General features: G+C 43.1%; 1 protein-coding gene across 1 annotated transcript; it reads left to right on the top strand.

Annotated features, from left to right (window-relative positions):
• Window positions 1-17,460, top strand: LOC131698633 (deubiquitinase DESI2-like). Its single transcript, XM_058991292.1, has 5 exons — window positions 1-1,244; window positions 10,246-10,318; window positions 11,264-11,357; window positions 12,165-12,306; window positions 15,769-17,460. The coding sequence occupies exons 1-5, from the start codon at window positions 1,206-1,208 to the stop codon at window positions 16,009-16,011; spliced, it is 591 nt and encodes a 196-aa protein (XP_058847275.1). The 5' UTR covers window positions 1-1,205; the 3' UTR covers window positions 16,012-17,460.
• The last annotated feature ends 43 nt before the right edge of the window (window positions 17,461-17,503 follow it).

The following is a 17,503-nucleotide window of genomic DNA, read 5'->3' as shown; positions in this document are numbered from 1 at the left end:
ATCTGGCAGGGAGCTCGAGATACGCCTCCGGTCTGGGTGATGTCATCCGCCTTTCCCTGAGAAGTGTTACAGAGAATATCCGAGACAGAGGAGGCTCGACTCCGCTTCTGCGGAGGATGCTCTGGGGTTAGGATAAAGTACAGGACCCACAGAAAGGGAATGAAAAACAACCGTCTGCTGCCAGCTGTGAAACAAACCATATTAATTTAGCCGAAGACAATTGCTTAGCACCAAGGATCACCACAAAGCCAGTCTGTATTCTTTTCAATACAGCAACAACGACATCTGCTTAGTACTTTACTGAAATTACATCTGTCAAGGTCCTGACCTGTTGTATCGATTTGGTCACAGGCTTTTTTTCAGTTAGTACTTACAAACGCGGCATCATTATTATCATTGTTATCGTTGGACAGAAAAAGCTTGAGCGACGCCGCAAGATTGATGTTTCAAACTGGCTTCTCTGAAAGACACAATTCGACCTCGGACAGGATCCCTGCGTTCAGCACCTCGGATAGCTCCCGTTCCATCCTCCGGAGCAGTACCAACTAACACGGAGCCTGCGGTGTTTCCCGCCGCTCTGCTTACTCTCGGCGCCCCCCATCAGCAACACACATCACGGAATCGAACAACACATCCTATTGAAACTGCTCCGAGCCGATTCAGCACCAGGCTGAGCCAAACGCCCTTTTCTAACAGCTTGAATCGAGTAAATGACATATACACCTCGGATGAGCCGTTTGAACTTGTTTTTACATTATTTAATTAACACGGTTTTTATCTGAACGTTTCTAAATAAATAGACTAATTCATATATTGTATTATAGACATCCTCTGACCAACGCTGCTGGTGTTAACGTATACTACCTTTGTAACACACTACCTCTAGAATCGTATGTAAAAGCGACTTTGTCTGCAGATTGAACGAAACTTGAATGCTGGGGGCTGACAAAGTCGAATTCCATCCCAATTCTACGCTATTCTAAATGTCAAAAGTTATTGTGTGAAATAGTATTACTTATAAGGAGCAAAGCCACACGAACGAACCAGTTGGACATTGTGTGTGTGTTTAAATATAATATTAATGAAACTCAATATTCCACTCAGCATCTCCTGCACGAGGAAGCCGTGGGTCTCTTCCATCACGCAATAATAAACCTCATTATACCGGGGATTCGTACTTCCCTACAGCTAGGAGGACTAGCACCATGGCCAATGAACCTGTGATCCTCAACGTGTATGACATGGTGAGCAGCGCTAATGTATTTTATTATGAGTTTCATTATCAATTGTACATGTGTCGAGTAAATGACCCTAATCTGATGTGTAATGTAAAATCATGGTATCAGAGGACGTGTTTAAATGTCTGATTAACGACACTGAACATTCAACTCAAATTGTTCACTGACTCTACTGCGAGTTCCCGAATGAAACGCATTAATCACCTAATCACCGTGGCAGCGCTTACAGTGTGTTTGTGTAAAGCAGCCTTCAGTATTTAACGTACAATAACTGAATACCGATTTGTTGCCTCAAAAACACGATTGAGGCTCCATTAAGTTATGAAAATGACTTCATAATAAATGTGTTAATACGTTGAATTTGATGGCTTAATAATTAAACTAAAAGTAAACGGGTTGTTTCTCATCTAAACATCGGGGTTAATGTGTTTTCTTGTGGTTTGGTTTTACGAGGGCATTCCTCTGTTTGTGGTCATATTGCGTGCAGCAGCAGTAATGCTGATATTAATGGGCTGAAAATAAACACCGTGTATATTGGCATTATTTACATTCAATTCGCAATTTCACATTTCAAAGCAATAACTGTCAGAGAGTACATATCCGTATCTAGTTACCGTAGAGGAAGATATTTGCCAGCTCGCTTGGTTTGTCTGTGTGAACCCGCGGAATCCATTTGATTCTCAGAGCGCAGGAAAGAGGGTTTCGATGTGATTGACAGAACTCGCTTTCCATCACGACTCAATTCCAAGCGATTCCCAGGCACTGCACTTGCGGTGGCCGGTAGGAGCACAAGGTTCAGCAACATGCCTATTGCAGACACTACAAAGTGAAATGTTGTTAAAGTTTTGTATGCACCACATACAGAGGTTGGACAAAATAATAAAAACACCTGCCATAAAACTGTCAATATTGTGCGAGCATCCAGGTGGCAATGATTTGGCTTGACTAGTGTGCAAAGTGTTTACATTATTCTGGAGGGATTCTTTCGTGAATTTCTGGGTGGAATTTGGAAGAACAAAGTAGTTGATTTGATTCACCTCCGTATATGACATCTAGGTTGTTGAGAACATTTCAGAGCACTGGACAGCCCCCTTATTTTCCCCATCTTATTTCCCATGGTCATCTCTGGATAACCATGGATAAGGGTCAATGCAGTCCATGGGGTTTCCTCAGTGCTGTAAATGCTCCAATACAATCCAGCTGGGGGTTATCCCGGTGGGTATGCATTGATTAACTTGACCCCTAAGCCTGTTGTATTGAATGGCCGGTAGAGAGAGTACTTTGGGTCGTTTGTGCTGTAGTGGCTGCAGAATTGCCTGTGAAGTGTCTACACTGTAAATGAATTGTTGAGGAATTTAAAATATATCTCATGCAACCAAATCTAAGTGTTGATGCTATTTACACTGCAATGTTTATTTTTGTCTTTCCAAAGCATAATCTCAAACAATGAAACACTACAATGTGTTTAGAATCTGTTCCATGAGAATGGTGTTGGATTCTTTAACACTTGGTTTTATACTGCTGGTGCTCTTTCAAAGTCTGTCAGGTCATTGTGACTGAAACTGTACAGCAGCAGAGAGGTGCCGCTTTGCTATATTACAAATCATCATGGATGCCATGTTCATGCAATGAATCAGTCCTGTAAGAGACAACCCATTTGTACAAAGTTTGAGTTACATATTAAAGGTGTTCCTGTATTTTCTATATTTTTATATACTGTAGTACAGTATTGTGAACTCGATCTCTTTCAAAGCAAGATTAGAATGTCAACATTACACTCAGTAAAATGTGAATCATCCTTAACTTTAAACACACAGAGTCCAGGGCTTTAACTGACGAGTTATTAAAGAAGTTTGTTTTTATGAATGCAAAAAACTGATAGTCATTAAATGGTTCTGAATTATTAACAAAGAAAGTGACACAGGTTTCTGTGGCGGTGCACAGTTCTGAAATTCGAGAGAGGGCTATAAAACAATTGCACTGTAGCTGCCTGGAACCCCACTACTGCCACCTAGGTAGTGGAGGAGAGCTTCTAACTTACCCTGCTGTGTGGGTGGAGTGCAGTTACAAACATTGGATTCATCTTTCTGTGTTCATAAATTTATACAGAACCTTTTATATTCGATTCAATTGGTTCCAGGAGTCCATCAGATATGTGAAAATATCGTGTCTCAGAGGGAGTCGTTATACTGTATTGTAGTTTTACTAACGTCGAGGCATTCTAAATGAACAGTCAGGTACAGCAGTGTGTCTAAAACATACAATGACAGTACTGCATGCATAGCCTACGATACATAGAAAATCAGTGCCAATGATTGCAAAGCAAAGCAGGTAATAGAGTATTTCACAATTTACAAAACAGCTTTCCAAACTTAGTATGCTGTTTTAGTCTCTGGCAAAGTAATCCGTCCGTTTGTTTTTTTTAAACTAAGTTCTCAAACTCTCTTTTTTTATCTGCAACTGAATCCATTCTGCAAAGAGCTGAAATCCCTGTTTTAGACTCATGATCATTTCCATCAGTAAAGATCAGTTGGTAGCAGCAGCCTGTGTAAATGACATATGCCAGAGGTCCATCGGTTAATAGAGGATATGGTATCCTACAGGATCGGATAGGACAGATTCTACTGTATATGAAACCAAAGGAATAACTGCATCTTTACAGCGTATAACCGAGTATATTAGGGGCATGGTTATACAGTACTGTGCTGCATATGGAGCTAACAAAGTTGTAAGGTCACAAAAGTCCAGTACCAGTACCTAAAAGTTCAGTTTCACGAGGTGCTGTTCAATCCCACTAATGACCTTAACAGGGATCATGGGTTGATTTATGCGCCTGGAAGGAAAGCCAACATTTCTATTTCATGACGGGTAATGGACTTTGCCTCAACGGCCACTTAGATTTAAATCTTAAGCAATGCGAAGGTCCTTCAGTCATAAATCAGCTCTCTCATCATAAATGCAAACCTCCTCATTTCAAAGGTGCGACGCATTCCTAGTGTAGGGATGGGGAACGGGTTCTGAATTGCTATTGCGCTTTCAGATGGAATTAATTACTAGGTCTCCTAATTAAAATCAAAGAAAACCTGATTTAAAACAGATTTAAAATAGAAATATGTTTGCAGAACGCTTTAGTATAGACCTGCCTGGCCAGTTTACTAGGATATATACCTAATATCAGGATGTTAATCTATTCAGTCAATAACCTTTTATGCAACTGATGCAGAGAATTAGGCAGGTGATCTTTATAATGAGTGCATTCTGAAACATGTTCAGTTGGTGGTTGCCTGAATTGGAAAGGTCCTGAAGTCTTTGCCATGCTCCTCGCACCATCGGCACAATTCTGGCACCGGGTCTGGGGGCATTATCGTCTTACAAATAGTTGATGGTCATTGTAATAAGGAATTTCACAATCAAGGGAGCCAGGAGAGCATGCTGCTTACTATCAGGGAGATGTCCTAATAAAGTGGCCAGACAGTGTACTGTATGTGTGCAGCGTGTAAGGGTGGGACAGACAGCTTCCAACCCATTGCAATGGCCAGGGTGTACAAAAGCAACTGCATTTCAGAGAGGAGTCCTGCTCAGTCTTCAATAGAGCCATTGAACAGGGAAATATCACAGATAGTATTGTAAATGGAACCGGATTAACTAAGGAGAGCAGAACAGACACAGTAAATCTTTCTGTTTGCAACCCCTCATTCCAACCTAATAACATAAAGAGTCTGCATGAATCCAGCGCAACTATCCTGGCGATATGCCTTTGATGTAAACAGAAGCAGATCTGAACTGTTTTCACTTTGGATCGAATTGGAGAGTCATTGCGCTTGTTCAAAGTGATTTACTTCCCTGAACTTCGTAGCCTGGGTTCAAAATATATCAGCTTTTTTTGCTTCTTAAATGTAACCGTTTGTCTGAGTTGTCCCGTAACACCTATAATTAAGCTCTCCAAGTGAAGACAGATGTCCAAATTGAGCTACACTGGGACAGGACCAGTGCCAGTACAAGAGGGGGGCTCAGTATCTCTTATATTCCCTCCCTGTGCTGTGATGCTGCCTTCTAAAGGGCGGTTCTGTATGAGTAGATTTGTTATATTTAGTGTGGGGTCAGCAATGAGTTAGAAGCTTATGATTTTACATGACAGCTCTACAGCTCATGCCTGGGTGCTGAGCAGAGCTGCAGCTGGATTTTCAGATGGCAAAGAGTACCATACCAGCATGACAGGGCAGCACGGCATGGGGGATCAGCACAGCACTCATATGGTTCACTGGCTTCTTTTACTCACACCATGAAACTAAATTCACAAGCACCACACATGTTTAGAAAATTACCTCCAAAGTTCTGGATAGAAAATAGAATTATCTGTTGCATCAAAACCCAATTTACAGACCCAGTGCACCCGCTGCAGCCTGATTTAGAAGCTCTTGCTGTGCTAACATGCATTTCCAAAGACAGTGGCAGCTGCTTAAATGGTTCATTAATTTTGACAGCGCTCTGAATTAAAATGAGAATGTGTACATGTAAGTAATCAGCTATTAGGAACCGGATGAGCTCAGATGGGTTGAATGGCCTCCTCTCGTTCGTAAATCTGCTTATCCTCTTAAATAAGTTGCTGTCTTAAAATGTAATCAAATGTTTTTACACATATGTGTCAATCTTATAACAGTTATGGATCCCACTGTTTCAACCTTTGCCTTTAACGATATAGATTAGCAGAGACAGGAAGATGACAAGACCTCTGGATTATCAGAAACGACTGAATCCTGCGCACTTGTGTTGAGGGTCTGGTACATTGACCTCATTCATCTCCTCCCTTCTGTACAAACTCCATGGAGAAGCATGATAAACGACCCTCCATCTCCCAGCACATGGAGGGTGAGAGATGTCATTTATTACAGCATTTCAGCACCTGCTGGCTCAGCAGGATTTTCCAGGATGAACTGTGAATCTGATATCTCTCTGTTAGGGTCAGCTGGACTTGTAAGATGTGAGGCTGGCAGTTGATTGAGGTTCAATTCCTTGTTTAGACACTGCCTGACAGCACCTCGCCCTCTGATGCTTCAGTGTGTATCGGTCGGGCAGAGTTACAAAATGGGGTGGAAGGTGGGGAGGGATGAAAGGGTGGAAAAAGAAAGGAAAATAGGGAGAAAAGATCAATTTGATTCCATAAGTTTTACCTTTGTGATTGAGAGTTCTGAAGTTAAAGATATTTTTCAGCACACATATGTTGCAGTGCCTCTGCTTATCTTGTGTAGAAGCCTCTTTTTCCCCATACAGTCTGGTCCTTCGTGAGACTGCTCTATTTTGAAAGCAGTAGGTGGGTTGATTGAGCTGGGTGACGCAGTGGGCTAACTCACTAGCTTGCACGCCTTTCCACATCACAGAACCACAAAAAACAACTAGAGAAAATGCAAAAACATGAAAAGGCCCAGGACTGAATGGCAGGCAGAGCTGCGAGGGTGCATGCTGTATCCTCTATGTGTGTGTTTGAGAGGGGTCCAAGACTGAATGGCAGGCAGGGGGTGCTCAGCTCAGAACTGAGGTTCTCTCTCTCTCTCTCTCTCTCTCTCTCTCTCTCTCTGAGCTGTGAGGGTTCATGCTGTATCCTGTATGCGTCTGCTTGAGAGAGGTTCAGGAATGAATCGCAGTGAGGTTGGGATTGAGGAGAGGGGAATCTCTCATGCTGTCTGCCTGCCTCCCAGCACAATGCCTGACTGTAGCCAGTGAACAAAACAGATAGAAATCTGTACCTTGTTGATTGTAGTAGCTTAGTGGCAGTACAATGGTGATGCTTAAACTGTCAGTATAACAAATAGTGTTGGGACATTAATAGATATCACTATCTTGATATCCCTGTCCCTGAGATAGTCACTCATACATGCAAAAGATTTCAATGTGCAGCCCAACCCACGAGTGAAACGGCACACCAAATACTACCCATTCACTACCAATGCAAAACCACTGGCTGGGACATGTGTTCTTCATTTGTGCAATGTTTTTATAGAGAGCCTTCCATATTATTTAATATACGTTCCAATATTACATAAGTAATACCTCCTCATGAGAACATAGAATGAGGGGATTCCCATCCACGTATGTAACTTGGCAAGCTATAAAGAACAAAATATGAGCAACGACACATTTTCATTAAAATTGCAAAAGCGCTAGCAACTGGATTCATGCAACATTCAGTAGAACATGACCTTATTACAAGAGCCACAGTGGAAAATAGAGAATAACACTAGAAGGATATCCACACTCCACAGTGACTGTGTCTCTTCTTGTTAAACCCAGTTGTAGAACAGGCAGTACTGATTTCTTTCTCATGTATGTAAAACATAAATGTCTCCCAGCCATCTGCCAAGACGTTTAAAGATGAACAGCAGAAAGCTGGGGTCTGGCTGGAGCAGCTTTTAATGGAGATTTCTCTAAGCTGTGGTTTAGTTCTGGAGGAGGGAGGGGAAGTCTTATTGTCTGAGTGCATCAAGTCCCTAGAGACCCACACAACCCTGCTAAACTGAGCACGCCCAACTCTCAGCACACTACACAGAAATTAATCTGCAGCATTCATCTGAGCATTGTATTCTGGCTATTAGGCTCAGATCAGGCTCAGCTATTGGTAGGCATTGCTCAGTGTGCGATGGACTGCAGTTTTGTGGGTGTAGAGGTCATGGTGCTCATATTAAACACTAACACTGAGTTCACAGTACTGTATATAGCATCTTTCACAGCACACTCACAGCTCTTCAGTGACTACTATCAAACTCTTCCTAAGAGCTAAATCAAGCAGGTAAGATAGGATCACGGTGGAACATTTCAGGTGAAAAAACATCATCCATGGAAACTACAGATGTATTTTTTAAAATCATGCAGGGTGATTTTTTTCTGTGAATCCCTCCTCAAAGAGGATACACAAGGAACAGCCATAGAGTGCTGTAGTTATTCCACGAATAGCCCGCACACCCCTCTCTGCGTGAAACAAGCCATGTATGGAAGAGAACGTTGACCGTATACTAACAGCTTCAGAGAATGGCTTTCCTTAGATCTAGACAAGGATCTGCTTAGCAGCGCGGTGTCATTTGGATCAGCCTGGTCGTTCAGTTCTGGATTTGAATGAATGCAAGATTGGTTCCAAAATGAGATTCGGTAAAAATCTCATGTGTCCTCTGGTCCTGGTTTCTGTGCTGCTCTTAAAATATTGATTAGGGTTAACTGTGTCAACTCCTTTTAATATTTGAAAGACTTTAATCAAGCCCCCCCATCCCCCACCCACTATCTATTTCACCAAACCTTTAAACAAACCAAGCAGATCTTTAACAAACTCAGGTTTGTGTAAACTGCTTCTGCACACACCCTGTGCATCCCTGGTATCAGTGTTGCTTACCGCAGTGATGAAGTTCAAGAGTAACGAGAACGTCGATAAAGAGCTGGGCTTTCAAAACAGTTCAAAGCACTTTCCTAGCTCATGCAAAAAATCAATTAAATTCAATAGCTATTTGAGAAACTGCGCTGCTCCAAACAAATGCAAATATGATAAAAATGTAAAGTAAAACAAACATGTTAAATTCAAACTATTTAACAATTCTCTATAGTAATGAGCAATCACCAGTGAATGCTTTTAGATGTTGTGAGCATTATTGATTCCCACCAACTTCTGAAGTGCTGAGTGATCTGCAGAGCGCTGTAGCACTGAGGGTGAGGGGCCAGAGAGGACAGCACTGATTCCATGTGACAAGCCTTCAAGTCTGCAAGGTGTTTCAACCCTTCAGGGGAGTAGCACTGGGGTGGAAATATCCAGCACATCAGAGTTTGCAAAGTCTTGTCTCGTGTTGGTCTACAATCTGATAATAATTTGAAGTCATGGATAATGACATTATTGACAATACTGTTTATACTATGCATTTACTATAGTTTACCCTGGTTTGCCATGTTTTTTATATGCCTTGCCTCTTTGTGCTTTAGAATGCTTACCTATGTTTACCATGCTTTCAATATACTTTATTGTGCTATGCTTTTATTTTGGGAACCTTTTATAAGGGTTATACCATAAGAGACAGGGTCAGCTGTATATAATCACTTACTAAACAGGTGGGACAGCCCTTTCTCACACAGGTGTGCATTGCACATATCTGGTGTCCAACCTTTGTAAACATCAGAAATAGCTTGAGCATCTGAACAAGATGTTTTAACCCCAAAAACTAAAATTAAAATCCAAACATCAGAACCCCTGTAAAGGCAAGTCCGACTCAGTGCTTGGGGAGGAATAGAATTGGATTTGGAAGAATCACAATGGGACTGTTCCAGACTCCAGTGCAGTGAAATGCAGGGCTGTTCTCTCCATACAGACAGTGAGGCATTCCCCAGAGCAGTCAGTGTTCTAATCATTCTGTTCCACTGGAGCCCCTGTCTTTAAAAGCACACTCAGTATTTGTGTCCTCCGGGATTCCCTTGACCTTTCCCTTTCCCTTGATTGATCAATACCCTTCTTTTGCTTTATGCTCGAACCTGGCAGAGATTGAACAGCCTTTCATTTAGAAGGCACTGTAATACTAGCTGGACAGACACTATTAAAAGCTGCTGCTTCCAGGTACCGAATCCCTTCCTGTGCTGTAGGTCACATACAGCACAGGAAATGATTAGGTACCTTTCCAAACCAGGACCTTGTTCAACCATGTCCTTAGTTTCTTAAATAGTAATTAAGGATTCTACCTGGCCACTTTATTAGGACACTTATATAATATTAGGTTGGACCACCGTTTGCCCTGATCACATCTTCACACTATGTGGCATAGACTCCACAAGGTGCTGGAAGGTGTTCTGAGGGATGTTAATCCAGCAGTCTTTAATATTTCACTTGATTGGTGCTGAAAGGCAGGCAGATGATCGTGATGAATGTGTCCTTCTTTGGATTGAGATCCAGGGATTGTGGTGGCCATGGAAGATGCCTGAAGTCTCTGTCATGCTCCTCAAACTTTCCCTAATCTTTTGCTCTTCCTCGTTTCCTCCTCCGCAGTACTGGATAAACGAATACACCTCCACCCTGGGGATCGGAGTCTTCCATTCAGGGATTGAGATCTACGGGAGAGGTAGGATCCCTGTCAGCAGGGAATCCCTTTCAAACATGGTGTTAGCTGGCCAATGTAGCAGTGTTGTAATCGTCACAAAAACTGGGGTCGAGTCGAGTCACAGGGGGGTAAGAGTCGAGTCGTGTCACAGGGGGGTAAGAGTCTAGTCGAGTCACAGGGGGGTAAGAGTCGAGTCGAGTCGAGTCACAGGGGGATAAGAGTCGAGTCGAGTGAGACGGGGGTAAGAGTCGAGTCGAGTCGCGTCACAGGGGGGTAAGAGTCGAGTCGAGTCGAGTCACAGGGGGGTAAGAGTCGAGTCGAGTCGCGTCACAGGGGGGTAAGAGTCGAGTCGAGTCAAGTCACAGGGGGGTAAGAGTCGAGTCGTGTCAAGTCACAGGGGGGTAAGAGTCGAGTCGAGTGAGACGGGGGTAAGAGTCGAGTCGAGTTGCGTCACAGGGGGGTAAGATTCGAGTCGAGTCACAGGGGGGTAAGAGTCGAGTCGAGGCAAGTCGAGTCACAGGGGGGTAAGAGTCGAGTCGAGTTGAGTCACAAGGGGGTAAGATTCGAGTCGAGTCACAGGGGGGTAAGAGTCGAGTCGAGTCAAGTCAAGTCACAGGGGAGTCTTCTCTCTGTCTCTATGTTGTCACGTGTTCCTCTCGCTCATAAAGAGGCAGGGCTTGTACGCATCAGAAGAAGGGCTGCGGTTATTGAAAATGAAACTGAACTTATTTTATCATAAAGACTATGACTCGAGTCGAGTGGAGACTTTTGAGCCGGGACTCGAGTCGAATCGAGTCTTTTCTTGCAGGGACTTGAGTCGAGTCATTTGATGACAATGACTCAAGTCGAGTCGAGTCACCGAAAATTGCGTCTTGAGTCTGACTCGAGTTGAGTTGAGTCACTGACTCGAGTCATTACAACTCTGCAGTGTAGGATAGGATTGAATCTCTCTCTATCTCTCTCCAGAGTTTGCTTACGGAGGACACCCCTACCCCTTCAGTGGGATCTTCGAGATCACTCCAGGGAACGCCACGGAGCTCGGAGAGACCTTCAAATTCAAGTGGGTACACCCGGGCACTGTCCAATACAGTGCAGCTCAGAGTTAAAGAGAATCTGAGCCTGGCATCATAACAGTGGAACATCTTTCTCTGACCAGAAGAGCACAGTCCTGCAATAAACTGCAGCACCTCTTGGTTCTGTATATGTCATCCTGGTTGGTTTATTGCTGCCACCTGCTGGTGTTTTAGATAGTAAACTCAACCAAGGATTTTTCTATAAAAATATATAATTGTTACTGTTAAATATTTTAAATACATACTTTCAACTGGTCTACTCCAGGTTGATTGTGGGGATGCAAAGAAAAAGGTGAAGCACTGTGTAGCGTTGATATGCTTCCCCATCTCGCTTTACAAAGTCAGCCTTGGGTAGTCTTTTCAAAAGCAGTTTTTACTGGAATAGTTAGTAAGCATGATCTGAACAGATACAACAATAGAGATTCATATGAATCACACAATAGGATATTAACCAGCTAAGAAATGTAATTTTAGGTCAATGTAGAAGATAAATCCCTTTAAGACCTTTTCAACGGGCCGCTCATTTGTCAGTTACTGTGGTGCAAGATCTGGACAGAAGCAAGTTAATAAGAAACACAGGAATTCTTCTTGAAATAAGGGGGTCATCACTAACAGAGTGTCTGTGTGTGTGTGTGTCTGTGTCTGTGTGTGTGTGTCTGTGTGTGTGTGTCTGTGTCTGTGTGTGTGTGTGTCTGTATGTCTGTGTGTGTGTGTGCGTGTGTGTCGGTGTGTGTGTGTGTGTGTGTGTGTGTGTGTGTCTGTGCGTGTGTGTGTGTGTATGTCTGTGTGTGCAGAGAGGCGATTGCGCTCGGGACCACAGACTTCGCTGAGGAGGATGTGGATAAGATCATGGAGGAGCTTGGGAAGGAGTTCAAAGGCGACACCTACCATCTGATGCACAAGAACTGCAACCACTTCTCCTCGTCCCTGTCTGAGGTGAGTGTGCGTCCCCACTCTGCTAGCAGCTCAGCTGTGTCTAGTCTATGAGTGTGCGTCCCCACTCTGCTAGCAGCTCAGCTCTGTCTAGTCTGTGAGTGTGTATCTCCACTCTGCCAGCTGCTCAGCGCTGTCTAGTCTGTGAGTGTGCGTCCCCACTCTGCTAGCAGCTCAGCGCTGTCTGGTCTGTGAGTATGTGTCCCCACTCTGCTAGCAACTCAGTGCTGTCTAGTCTGTGAGTGTGCGTCCCCACTCTGCCAGCAGCTCAGCGCTGTCTAGTCTATGAGTGTGCATCCCCACTCTGCTATCAGCTCAGCTCTGTCTAGTCTTTGAGTGTTCATCCCCACTGCCAGCAGCTCAGCGCTGTCTAGTCTGTGAGTGTGCGTCCCCACTCTGCTAGCAGCTCAGCGCTGTCTAGCCTTTGAGTGTGTGTCCCCACTCTGCTAGCAGCTCAGCACTGTCTAGTCTGTGAGTGTGCGTCCCCACTCTGCCAGCAGCTCAGCGCTGTCTAGTCTGTGAGTGTGCGTCCCCACTCTGCTAGCAGCTCAGCACTGTCTAGTCTATGAGTGTGCGTCCCCACTCTGCAGGCAGCTCCACGCTGTCTAGTCTGTGAGTGTGCGTCCCCACTCTGCTAGCAGCTCAGCGCTGTCTAGTCTGTGAGTGTGCGTCCCCACTCTGCTAGCAGCTCAGCGCTGTCTAGTCTGTGAGTGTGCGTCCCCACTCTGCAGGCAGCTCAGTGCTGTCTGGTCTGTGCAATGTAAACTGACTACAGATAAACCTGACATATTCATATTACTACCAGGGCATATAGTGGATGCGGGCGTACATAAATACGTCACACATCTAGAGTTATGCACATACAGTACAGTGCAAAAGTTTTAGGCAAGTGTGAAAAAATGCTGTAAAGTAAGAATGCTTTCAAAAATAGACATGTTAATAGATTATATTTATCAATTAACTAAATGCAAAGTGAGTGAACAGAAGAAAAATCTAAATCAAATCCATATTTGGTATGACCACCCTTTCCCTTCAAAACAGCATAAATTCTTCTAGGTACACTTGCACAAAGTCAGGGATTTTGTAGGCATATAGTCAGGTGTATGATTAAACAATTATACCAGACAGGTGCTAATGATCATCAATTCAATATGTAGGTTGAAACACAATCATTAACTGAAACAGAAACAGCTGTGTAGGAGGAATAAAACTGGGTGAGGAACAGCCAAACTCAGCTAACAAGGTGAGGTTGCTGAAGACAGTTTATTGTCAAAAGTCATACACCATGGCAAGACTGAGCACAGCAACAAGACACAAGGTATTTATACTGCATCAGCAAGGTCTCTCCCAGGCAGAAATTTCAAGGCAGACAGGGGTTTCCAGATGTGCTGTCCAAGCTCTTTTGAAGAAGCACAAAGAAACGGGCAACGTTGAGGACCGTAGACGCAGTGGTCGGCCAAGGAAACTTACTGCAGCAGATGAAAGACACATCATGCTTACTTCCTTTCGTAATCGGAAGATGTCCAGCAGTGCCATCAGCTCAGAATTGGCAGAAAACAGTGGGACCCTGGTACACCTAATCTACTGTCCGGAGAAGTCTGGTCAGAAGTGGCCTTCATGGAAGACTTGCGGCCAAAAAGCCATATCTCCGACGTGGAAACAAGGCCAAGCGACTCAACTATGCACGAAAACACAGGAACTGGGGTGCAGAAAAATGGCAGCAGTTGCTCTGGACTGATGAGTCAAAATTTGAAATATTTGGCTGTAGCAGAAGGCAGTTTGTTCGCCGAAGGGCTGGAGAGTGGTACACGAATGAGTGTCTGCAGGCAACAGTGAAGCATGGTGGAGGTTCCTTGCAAGTTTAGGGCTGCATTTCTGCAAATGGAGTTGGGGATTTGGTCAGAATTAATGGTCTCTTCAATGCTGAGAAGTACAGGCAGATACTTATCCATCATGCAATACCATCAGGGAGGCATCTGATTGGCCCCAAATTTATTCTGCAGCATGACAACGACCCCAAACATACAGCGAAAGTCATTAAGAACTATCTTTAGCGTGAAGAAGAACAAGGGGTCCTGGAAGTGATGGTATGGCCCCCACAGAGCCCTGATCTCAACATCATCGAGTCTGTCTGGGATTACATGAAGAGAGAGAAGCAACTGAGGCTGCCTAAATCCACAGAAGAACTGTGGTTAGTTCTCCAAGATGTTTGGGCCAACCTACCTGCTGAGTTCCTTCAAAAACTGTGTGCAAGTGTACCTAGAAGAATTGATGCTGTTTTGAAGGCAAAGGGTGGTCACACCAAATATTGATTTGATGTAGATTTTTCTTCTGTTCACTCACTTTGCATTTTGTTAATTGATAAATATAAACTATTAACATGTCTATTTTTGAAAGCATTCTTACTTTAAAGCATTTTTTCACACCTGCCTAAAACTTTTGCCTAATTGTTGTGAAACTTGCTGGGGTTGTATGGAGGTTGACTCTGTCTGTCTGTATGTCACATTTGAACAAATAGCTAGAGAAGCACTTGAACCAATTGGGATGCTTCATGATGAAGCACAATGCTAGTGTCAGAATCAGGTGGTATGTGCAGGTATTTTTGACATTCCTGTACCAGTCACTGCTTTTCCTGTGCCTGGTTTTCATTGACTGCGCTCCTTCATGCGACCTCTCCAAATACAATGCTGTGAATTGGAAGTGAAGCATTGCAGTATCTGCATGCAGCAATCAATATCTTCACTAACAGCTTTGAAAAATCAAATTCACCTTTATCATAAAGTGTGCATCTTTCATATTGGAGAATGTGAGACCTACACACTGATGGGAATACATTAGGTAAGATTGACAAGAGAGATTGTGTAAGCTCTATTCAGAGATACTGAAAGAAACTTCATAAATTCAATGATGACGTTTCGACTAAAAGTCCTTCTCAGTGTCTTCTCAGTTTTTAAATCCTATTTCATTCATTTAGTCTAGCCAGCAGTTCATGAAACCTTTTCAGCTGTTTAAGAAAGGGTTTATTCTCATTGTATCTGTTTTACAGACCTTAAAGATAAAGTCATTTGAATTGTTTTTCTATCTTTCTTTCTATTTTATGTTGTTTGCAGTAACTGTTTCTCCAATATTGACTTCTTATCATTTTGCTCTAAATCTTTCTTTACCCAGCTTTGAACTGCTTTGAGCTTGTCTGGAGAACCTTACTCTCTGTATATATCAGTGTAGAGTGTGTAGGACTGAAAGAGTTTAAAGGTCCTATTGTCACATGATTTGAATGGAATGAGGAAGGCTGTCCAATCCCAGCACTTAGAATTCAAGTTCAACAGAACCCAGAACCACTCAGTGATTTCCAAATAAAATAGTAAAAAGAAAAGCAAGCTACCAGAGCTCTGTGTTCTCTAAAAGATTTCCATCTCACTGTGCCTCAGCCCTTGCCTTGCTCTGACGTCCTGCCTCTCGTTCCAGCTCCTGTGTGGGAGGGAGAGCCCTCGCTGGGTCAACCGGCTGGCCTACTTCAGCTCCTGCATCCCCTTCCTCCAGAGCTGCCTGCCCAAGGAGTGGCTGACCCCCGCTGCCCTGCAGAGCCACATCAGCCTGGGCCTGCACAAAGAGGAGGCAAGCGAGTCCAGCGACGATGACACCCCCTCCGCAGCGGGGGGCGCTGCAGGCCCCAGCTCCTCACACAGCTGCAAGCACACGCGGGTCTGAGCCTCCGCCACCAGCAGCAATCACACACAGCAGCCAGCCAGCAGGGCGGCGCCCCTGGGGTCTGCAGTACTGTGTGCCTGTGTGTGTGTGAGGACTGGACTGAGGAAAAGGATTGACAAGCCCACTTAGGATATGAACCCTGATCTCCTGGCTCCTGTGCCCTGGGCCAACAACAGGCCACCAACCTTGAAGGAGCTGTACCTCAGCAGGGAGACACATTCTACAGAAATCAGTGAACAGAACTACTGCTTTTTTACAAGGCCATTCCCACCATGTCCTGGGAGCTGTGGTGTGGTGTACTGTTCTCTGAACCTCAACTGACATATGCTACCTTAGTTAGAGGCATTACTGTAGTTTAATGGGAACTGGGGACTGTCTGAATTAATTTAACAGTGTTCAATAGCCATCAGGTACAGGGAAGTTAGAGCGTCTCAAGTCCTACGCATTGCACGTCTTCATAAATAGGGGTTCAGATTTTTTTTTATTTCCATATTTCTACCCCCTGAATGGAATTTTTCAAAAATTTGGAAAAATACGGACTGATTTGTCAATAATGGTATTGTAGCCTTTATTAATCAGGTTATTTTAAATCTTGTCAAGGATCCTTTTTGTAATAGAAAAGGAAAGCTATTTCATTTTCTAATCAGTATTAAATGGCAGTATAATTACAATTTGAAGTGTTCACTCGGTTTCCTTCTTGTGTGTTTTTATGTGTGAAAATAACACTTGATAAAACCTGCGTTTCAATGTTAACACTGTAACAGAGTGGCAGCTATAACTTTAGATCATTAACGGGTTTGTTTAGTATAACATTTTTGGGATGTAAAGATAATGTCATAATTAAGGCTGTATTGTTTTCATGGTTATCACGGATTTCATGATTTCCATGAAATGTACCCATTGCTGTGTAATATGTAGTTCCCTGTGAAATTCCTGTTTATGAAACAATAGTGTAAATATACATATTTTTATCACTTAAAAATACATACAGAAAATCTTTGCCTTATTGACGCACTCCCTGTTACACTGCATTTAGGAACCTGGCAGCCGGTTTAGTTTGTTTCCAGTAAGGTGATTTAAAATGTCATCAACGAAATAGACAGCAGCTGCATCAAAGATCAGAAATATTTCTGCTGAAGATCGCTCTGTCCAGTACAAGAAGGGGATATTTCACGTGGCTGTTGTTATTGTTCCATTTATTTATGTTTTTATTTTATTTGATAATTCACTGGTGATGAAAATAGAATCTTTAAAAGGTGGACATAAAAAACAAAATATTCTTCAATTTAAAATGTACTGTTTCAGGTAAGCATTTAAATATTTAAGAACATCTGTTGTAGAATAACTCTAATGATTTCCATTACATGAGAGTAGATGTTAAAACTTCATGCTGATTTGAACTCGGCTCTCGCCAAGATAAAGTGATCAATTTTGAATGTGACAACGCTATTTTTTCTGCTTTAATAAATGAATCTTGAAATATATATTTAAA

This window comes from Acipenser ruthenus, chromosome 18 (assembly GCF_902713425.1).
Source record: "Acipenser ruthenus chromosome 18, fAciRut3.2 maternal haplotype, whole genome shotgun sequence".
In the NCBI taxonomy this organism is placed as follows: Eukaryota; Metazoa; Chordata; class Actinopteri; order Acipenseriformes; family Acipenseridae; genus Acipenser; species Acipenser ruthenus.
This window is presented reverse-complemented; position numbering and strand designations above follow the sequence as displayed.